The sequence below is a fragment of the Euphorbia lathyris genome, chromosome 10, assembly GCF_963576675.1.
Source record: "Euphorbia lathyris chromosome 10, ddEupLath1.1, whole genome shotgun sequence".
In the NCBI taxonomy this organism is placed as follows: domain Eukaryota; kingdom Viridiplantae; phylum Streptophyta; class Magnoliopsida; order Malpighiales; family Euphorbiaceae; genus Euphorbia; species Euphorbia lathyris.
In genome coordinates, this window is record NC_088919.1 from 22,661,606 (window position 1) to 22,671,144 (window position 9,539).

General features: G+C 34.6%; 1 protein-coding gene across 1 annotated transcript; it reads left to right on the forward strand.

The window, feature by feature from the left end:
- Window positions 1-1,590: 1,590 nt before the first annotated feature.
- Window positions 1,591-4,265, forward strand: LOC136208973 (protein TIFY 6B-like). The gene is made up of 7 exons (XM_066000289.1): window positions 1,591-1,915; window positions 2,295-2,488; window positions 2,601-2,824; window positions 2,903-2,987; window positions 3,061-3,385; window positions 3,502-3,556; window positions 3,982-4,265. Exons 1-7 carry the CDS (start codon window positions 1,828-1,830, stop codon window positions 4,043-4,045), a joined length of 1,035 nt encoding a protein of 344 aa, XP_065856361.1. The 5' UTR covers window positions 1,591-1,827; the 3' UTR covers window positions 4,046-4,265.
- The last annotated feature ends 5,274 nt before the right edge of the window (window positions 4,266-9,539 follow it).

A 9,539-nucleotide genomic window follows, 5' to 3' on the forward strand; every position in this document is an offset into this window, starting at 1 on the left:
GCTTCGTCTTCGAACTCTCCATCTACAAACTGATACAGAGGGTGATGATAACTAGTGCTAGAACCGTACTGCTATAGGTAATTATACTGTAAAATCTAGTTTAATCTGCCTGCAGGAAAGTAGAATTTTTTCCACTCCTGGTACTTTTTGGGACGTAATATGGAAACAAGGAGTTCCTGAGCGTATCCGAGTTTTTCTCTGGCTGATTCAGAAAACGCATTAATGTGCAATAAAAATCGGGTAAACGACATCTGACTGATTCTGTTGATTGTGTTGAGTGTGAAGAGCCTGAGAGCATAATGCATGTTCTTCGTGATTGTTTCGAGGGCCGACCAGTTTGGCTAGCGCTACTCCCTGACGATGTTGTTCTGGATTTTTTTCTCGAATCGCATAGCCTGGTAATATAGTAATTTAGAGGACAATCGATGAATCTGTGGGATTGAATGGTCGTGCTTATTCTCCTTTGGGGTATGGTGGATATGAAAATGGCAGAATCAGAGGCTGTTTGGTGAGGATGATCAGCTTGGAGACAAAGCCGATTTCATTTTGGCTAGAACTTGGAGTTAACCAAAGCGTTAACAAGCGATCAAATGCTAAGAGCCAATCGGGCCATGGATCAATGGATTAAATGGTTTTCACCGGAACAACCGTGGATAAAAATTAAAACTGATGGAGCTAGTAAAGGATCATTGGGTTATGCTTCTGCTGGTGGTCTCTTACGGGATTACAGAGGTAATTGGCTTGGTGGATTCTTGATAAATATATGGATTGGATCAGCATTTACAGCAGAGCTCTAGGGAGTGTATCACGAGTTAAGCTTGGCGTGGGAGAAGGGCTATCGGAAGGTGGTAATTGAAGTTGACTCCAAAGACGTCGTTCAAATTCTTGAGGAAGATGGGTTAACCACAATCAGCAGGCAGATTTTATTCTGAGATATCGAAATTTAATAGTCATGGATTGGGTTGTCACTTTCTCTCACACATATTATGAAGGGAATATCAAGTCGCGGATTGGATGGCAAATTTCGCAGAAAAGTGTTTATTGAGTTATCACGTGTGTGATGTGCCTCCTGTAAACTTACATGATTTTCTTGACCAGGACCGTACTGGACAGACCAAAAAGAAAAGAATTAATTTGTATTAGTTTTGTTTTGTTTTTTTAGTCCTATCCACCACAAAAAGAAAAGAAAAAAAATAAGCTTTTTTTTTTTCTTCTGAAATAAACTAATTAGTATGCTTAGTCTTCACTTCTCACTAAATTATGGTGACTACTTATAGTTCTTTATCATTCTAAAAAGGTGATAGTGTTAAAATTTAATAATCAATAATGGTGGTATTAACTCACGAGGGAAAATACTACCCACGTGAGAGAAAAAACGTGTCAGTTTTTAAATGGAGGAATAGAACACGTGGAGCTTTTCCACCGCCAACAGCAAGTCAGCAACTTGCCTGCTGGTAAAGGTATGTGACATCTTTCGCGCACGTGTTGGGTTACCGTCCCTTCCAGTCAACAAACTGGATATACCGGTAAAACATGACAAGGTTTAGATAAAAATCTAATTTTTCTTTATTCAAAAAATAAACGGTCAAGATCTCTTTAACACTTTCTTCTTATTAAATTAAACACCTCTTTCTTTATCAAAAAAAAAATTAAACACCTCTTTCTCTCTTCCTTTTGCTCAACTTGGAAGCTTTCATCTCTGAGGTTTGGTGGATTACTAGAGGGATTGATTGATCTGTGAATTTATGTTTTCTGCGCTTGCTTTTTGATATTAGATTTTGTTTGAATTTCGTATTCCTTAACTTTCTGAGATATTGGAGTGGCGAAATGGAGAGAGATTTCCTGGGTTTGAGCTCAAAAGAGCCATTGGCTGTGGTTAAGGAAGAGGTTAACTCTGAGGGCTTCCAAGAGATAGGTATTGTTACTTTCTTTATCAATTTAGTTGTTAATTTCTTGCAATTTAAGTTCGATTTGATTTGATTAGGGAACATGGATTGCGTTTGAGTTTGATTTTTTCCATATGTTGTATTGTATCTTGTCAATTTTGTTGCGACTAAAATTGTTAAGAAATGGATATATGAAATTGACAAATGGAAAAGGAACAGATAGAATTGTTTTCTTACGCCAAGCAACTGAGAAGGTAGTTGTTTTCACGACCTATATAAATTCAATTTTGATTAGTTTATGTGGAATCTTAGTATCTATTTCTGAATTGCTGTCTGGTGTTCAATCTATGATACTCCAGATTTAGTCGGATGGGATGGGATTATGTATTAACATGCAATAATCTGCAGGAGTTAGTAAAGGTTCAGGTATGCAGATGCACTGGCCTTTCCCCAACAAGGTCTCTGCCCTTCCTCATTTTATGTCTTTCAAGGTTGCTCAGGAAGATAAGACCAAAAGGATTGCAATGTCTCCCGGATTGTTGACCTTGTCAACTGCTGATGCATTTGACCATAGCCAAAAACCGGCAATTACTGAAATCCAGGTAGTTTTAAACTGTTGCATATAGATAGAGATAGATATATTGATTTTCCTTCTACCTAACCTGTCTTGTTTGGAAGAAGATAACAAGCGATAATATAGTTTTTATCATATAGAAATCGTTGAATCACGAGAGGCAAGGTGGGACTAATTTTACATTGACTGCTTATCCTGTGCAACATCCTCATGAAGTGAAGACGTTTCCAGTTTCCAACTATTCCAATTCAATTTCTATGAGCAACCCTTTTTTCAAGAATCATTTCGCCGCCACAAAGCCAGTTGCAACTCCACAGCCGATTCGTCCTACTGCTGGTTATGTTGCTGGAATAACCGAGTCGTGGTAATGCATCACTTATTCTGAATATGAACTAAGTTGAATGAAGACAAGCTTTCTAATTCAATTATGTGTCTCGAGCAGTTCAAAACCCTCTGCATCTCCTGCTCAGCTGACCATCTTCTATGCTGGGACTGTGAGCGTATACGATTCTATATCACCTGAGAAGGTTTTCCCTCTTTACCTGCTGATTGTTCATGCTCAAGTAGAGTTGTTTGAAGCTTACAAAATTCATTTTTCAGGCTCAGGCAATCATGTTATTGGCTGGAAATGGCTCTTCCATCTCGCAGCCGAAAATTCAAGTCCAGGAACCAAGCTCAAAGCCAGTAGCAAGTGATTGTAGTCCCTTGACTCACCCCGTATCAACATCCCCTAGTTCCCGTCTCTCGAGCCCTTTATCTGTTTCCTCGCATGCTGCTGCTCAGTCAGGTAGTGGTTCAACTAGTACTGAAGAAAACCTGGCTGCTAAAACCACTGGAGCTGCAACAACTCCTATTAGCAAAGTGGACACTCCCAAAATTGCGACCGGGACAGGATCTGTCAATGCTTCAACTTTGATACCATCTGGTATGACCTTGATTCTGTAAAGGAATATCCCAACTGTATATTACTCATTGAGAACTCATTATATTGTATGAACAACCTAATTTGTTATTATAACTAATATTGGACTTCTGCTGCAGTTCCTCAGGCTCGAAAGGCATCATTGGCTCGGTTTTTGGAGAAGCGCAAAGAGAGGTAACATATGTACATTCAATCAGTCCAGTTGTTGAAATCTCTTTAACAATTATAACTCAAATACAAATGATAAACAAGAGAAACAATCTGTGTTGCACTTGCAATGCATAATCACTTCATTTCATTAGCTGGGCACCAAGGTTAGCTAGAAATGGCCTCTAGTCACCTAAGCTAGGTCTTGATTCCGATTCCTAGTGTATGAAACATATCTTAGATTCTTAATTAGTTGAGGTCCACCTAAAAGGTGTTCGTTCAAATCGGATCTTCTCACAAAAAGAAAATATTTTATAATCCGGGCTACACAAATGTTGGCATGTTGTACTGTAGCTGGAAGTGTTTAAGTGAGAAACCTAATATTCAGGTTTCAATGTGCTGCTACTTTAGTTGAGTCAACTAAAACAAAATTGGATGTTTTGTGGATGCAGAGTGATGAGTTCAGGTCCGTACAACGTGTTGAAAAAATGTGATGGAATGGATATTCAGCTCTGAAGAAAGCAAATTAGATTCTGAAAGGGGGAATAATCTTTTGAATTGATGTAGTAAACTAAAGATGTATGTTTTTACTCTTAATTAGATTATTTTGAGCTCAAAAATTGCTATATATAGTGTTGGTATTGGAGTTTCATTCTGTTTCGATTTTGATGGTGATGTTGTAGCTGCCTCTGTAACTTTATACAAATAAATACCAAATTAAGTTAGATATTTAGCATTTCAATTCCCTATTCAAATATTTAATTCCAAAAACATCATCTCAAAACCTCTCATCATATATCCACATTATCAATTAAAAATTTATTTATAAGAGTGTGTCATTTCATCTAAACGATGGCTTGTCATTTTCTTAAAAAAAATTATGTTTTAAATATGTTTTTTTTATTAAAGGCCTGTTCGCGAGGGAGAGCGGGAAACGGACATTCCAGCTATGCTGGCATCCCCGTGAGCTACTCATAGTTCCAAACCAAATTTATTAAAAAGAAAAAATAATGAATACAAAAGGGTTAGAAAAAAGATTAGCAACTGATCAGGAGAACCGATAAACACATCGTCCCCTAAGATCATTAAAATAAACCGAGATACAAACTTTCGAAACCTCATCCCACCAAGTTAAACCATCCGCTGAGCGTCCGTAATTCCCCAACAAGTCGGTAACTTGATTCCTTTCACAGTAGATATGCGAAACCACCAAAGTCATTGAGTTCATGTGCTGTAAACATTGAAGCCAATTTTGTCTAATCATCCATGGCACTGAACGAGATCTGGACCACAACAGCTGCACAACATATATTGAAATCACTCTCTAGCCAAAGCTTCCGCCATCCCTTTTCATATGTCGTAGAAATTGCAAAAACTGATGCAGTCAGTTTAGCCGGATAAGCAAATGATCTAGTTTCCGCTGCTGCAGTCAGTTCAGCCAGATAAGCAAATGATCTAGTGATGCGGAGCATTTCTGACGAGGGAAAATCACCGACTGCCTCCGACGGAATGAGGGGGAAGCTGAAATTCCAGCTGACACGCCGTGTCAACTGGAACCAGAAAGTTTCTGAAGTTTTTCTTCAAGTTGACACGTCGTGTCAAGCCGTGACACGCCGTGTCAACTTGAATTTCAGCAGTTCGCGAATTAGTGCATTTCATGTCCAATTTCGTTTTTGGTCCCTGCTTTTCTCACTTTTGCCCCATTGAGCAATGACCAACCTATCATTATCCTTTATGCTTTACTACTTTACCCCTAGCTTGTTTTAATTAGAAGAAACCCTAGTGAGGTTATTAATGTATTTTTCTTTATCTATTGGGAGGGGTATTTAAGCTCTCCATTTTCTTGTAAGTCACAACTTTTATCAAATCAATATAATTTTCATTATCTTCTTCATGAAGCTTTTGTTAAGGTTTTCACCTTCAACAATGGGGAATTCTTGTATCCTACGGTTTAGTCCGTAAAACCCGGGATTAACTCATTCAAGTTTAGCTTGAGAAGAACCTCTTTGTTAGTTTAAGATTAAAACTAACACGTTCCCAGACCGATCCGTATCGAACGTAAAAGCTCCCTTTGTATTAACATTTTATCATCTTTCCTCTATCTTCATTTCTCTCATACCTTCATCTATGTATATAATTTTGATTAATCTATTAACATATATCTTTTCATCTTTCCTTATTTGCTTTTGTTTATTTAAGAGCACGTTCAAATTTAGATTTTTATTTATAAAAAAAAGCTATAATCAACATCTTCCTTTTGAAAAGATTCATTAGATTGGATTGCATTTTTCTCTTTTTTTTTGTTATCACTATTTTTTTAGAAATTTTTTTTTTTTATATCAATCGAGTATGGCTATATCGGATAGTTATGCAGATAACAGTAGCAATAGTATCGTTGGAGATGATAAAGGTTGAGTTCTACAACGATTTTCATTTTATAATTTAGAATTTTCAGATATGGATTGAAAATTTTGTGTATTGTGCAGATTTGAGCAATGATTTCAATCATAGTCATTTTATTTTTTAGAGAAACAATTGTATGGTGTTAGCCATTTTTCTTTTTTTGTTGTTATTACTATTGTGTAAGAAAAAAAAGTTTTGTCAATTCAGTATGATTATCTCGAGTCATTATGTGGATGACAACACCAATGGAATGGATGATGTTGATAAAGATTTACTTCTGCAATGGTTTTATTTGATTGTTTTTATATTTTTCCTAGATGGTTTGAGAATTTTGTGAGTATAGTTCATAACGAAGCTGCATTATTGAAGATTGTAAATTTTACTGGCGTGCAATGTTTTTGTTTTTCAAGAAAGAGTTCAAAAGGCAATACAAAATGCAGAATCATTTCTATCATTTTTTGGTTTTTCTCATCTTAATTACTATCTTCACCTCTATATAGTAGTAGATTCACTCGTCTATATCATTTACAGAAGAAACGGTTGATAGTAGCTTTGAGATTGTATTTTTCTTTCAATGGTATTGTTGATAAGATTGCAAGGAGAAGAAGATGAATAAGGAAGAAAATGAAGATGAAGAAAAAGACACTACAAGAATTCAAGCTTGTTGCGACAATTTAATTTGTCAAAATAAGTTATATTTTTGTCATAAGAAACTTCTTGTTACAAAGTGTGTTGTCACCATCCTAGTCACAATAAGCCCGTCTTAATAAGTTTTTAGTGAAAAAATTGTATTACCTCATAATTAGTTTTTAATTATTGTTACAACTATAATTTGTCATTAATCTAGCTATTATGACAGAATTTAAATAACCGCCCATTGGGCTTGCAGCTTGTACAACACAGGCCCAACCCGCCATGTGTTTTTAATTCTACAAATTTATGAGGTTGCCAGGACTCGAACCCTCGACCGTTTGGTCCAAAGCAACTCTAATACCATGTCATGGAACCGTTTGAACTAAAAGCTCAAGATGATTAAGGCTTAATCGTATATCTTATATTAATCTCTGACACATTCTAATCCCAAAATAAATATGAAAATTTGTAAATTGATTTCCGAAATAATAGATTAGTCTAATTTGATAAATATTACTGTCATAATTTGGTTTTGTTTTTTTCATTTTTTTACTAATTGTAATTTTGTCATAATAAGTACATTAATTGCGAAAACAGTTATTTTATCGTATGAATGTTTCGTTACATCTGTATATATTTATGACAAAAATGACGTGGCAATTTGTTTTTATCATAATACGTATTAAGTTCTACTTTCTTGTATAAATATTTCGACAAAATATTTTTTTTCTCACGATTTCTTTTGGGTTTTTTACCTTTTCTTACTAATTATTATTTGATCACAATAAATACATTAGTTGTCATAAAAAATTATTTTTACGTATGAATTTTTGTCACAACCTTATGTATTTATGACAAAAATATGTGACAATTTTTTTTTTCATAATATCGATTGGCTGGTGCTTTATTGTGATAAATATTTGGACGAAACATTATTTGTCATAATTTTGTTTGGAATTTTCACATTTTTTTACTAATTATTTTTTTATCACAATAAGTACATTAATTGTGACAAAATTTATTTTGTCAGACGAATTTTTGTCACAATATTAGATATTTGTTGTAGTGAGAAGAGGATGTGTTGGTATTATTTATATAATTTTTTTATTATTTCTGTCACGTCCGTGTCTAAATTTCTAGAATTTATACCTAGATATTAATATATATTAGTATTATGGGGTATGTGATTTTTATTTGGTGTTATAGGAAAAATTTGCAGTTAATTTGATGGGTTGATGTGCAAATTAAAAGTTTAGGGTAATTATTAAAAGATTATATAAAGATGGAGGACCAAAATCGATATTTGCCAAATTTGGGATATAAATCCCAAATTTCTTCCAGACACATTCGAGCATTTTCTTTCTTTCTTTCTTTCTTTTTTTCCTGTTCTGCAAATTAACCGTTCTTCGACCGTTTCTCCACCGTTTCTTTGATTTGCAGAGATTCGACCGTCCAAATCACTTTAAATTTAAACTATAGCATCCTTAGGCATAGATCTAAGTCCTAACCGAAAAGTTTTTGAGTTTCGGAAGCGTTTGGAGGGAAAACGTCTTAGACAGGATTTAGAGGCGAATTGAACGAGTTGTTTTCTTCAATTAGCAGTCAAGGTAAGTCACTATTAACTATCGTTTGAGTTTTATGTATAGAGATATATATATAATCAAAAAATTTCTAGAAATTGATATTTTAGGGTTATGCCGGAATTTTGTAAAATTGAGGTTTTTCACAATCTTGCTTTTATTGTGAAATTATAGTTCAAATGAACTATTGACTATGTTTAAATGTGAATTACAGATTTTACTGGGTTATCTTGATTTGAGGTTTCATTGGTTGATTAATTTTGGAAATTTTATTTGAGTAAGGATTGATATTTTGGAGAATTGAACACTTGTGAACTTGATTATGATCAAATGAAGTATATACATATATACATATAAGTTTTTGGTTTCAATCTATATATATATATATATGGAATTAAATGTTTGGTATCCATTGAGAGTAGTCCGGTATGGTGGATTTAATTTTCAAAGACCATATTTAGTGAGAAATATGGCCTGTGTACACAGTCTGAAGACCTATTGGGTATGGCAGAGAAGTGTTGGGTAAGACCATATGGGATAGGCAATGTTAAGAGACGTCTCGTATATGTTGTGAATTGTGATTTGAAATATAAGGGGATGAACTCAAAAATGGATACAAGATTATATATTTTGGTTTTTTTGGTTTAATACCTTGATCCTATTATGAACTTTAGTTTTGAGTATACTTTACAAGGTTTTGATTAAATCCTTTATAAACGTATATATATGTAGTTATATTAAGTAAAGTTGATTTTTATAGCTGATAGTTTCTTATTGAGATTTTTATCTCATGTTTTCCAAATGTTTTTATTGTTTTGTTTTAGGCGAGGAAGTGCAAGGTACCGAGAGGGGTACTCGATCCTAGGGCGAGGTTCGGTTACAGCTATGAGGTGCAAGTCGTCTCTAGGGTATTGCATCCATTTTGTTCATGTACATATATGTGGATAGTATACGGACACTTGAAGAACTTGTTTTTGGCAGTGTCCTTTTGTTTGGTTTGTACTGTCTACATGTAGATATATATATAATTAGCTGAAGTTGAGAATTTGTGGAATACTGTGATATGGGTTATGAGTAAGTCATAACTTGTCTATATAGGTGATGCTGGAAAATCAGATTCGTACTTGAATCTTGTGATGCATTTTTCGACCAGATATAGGCCGAGTCTGTCATGGAGTCCTAAATGAAAGTTCTTTATTATTATCTTACGTTTCCAGGGGTTTTTGAATCGTCTTAATCGGACTCCGTATGAAAAAGTTATGCTGGAAATGACATATGTTGGTCATTTGAGCTTAACATTAGAATTTGGTTTTTGCCTGATTTTTCTCCTTATTTGAGAGATACTGCTACTGGTTTATATAATAAGTCAGTGGTTGATCTTATTTTAGGTCGGG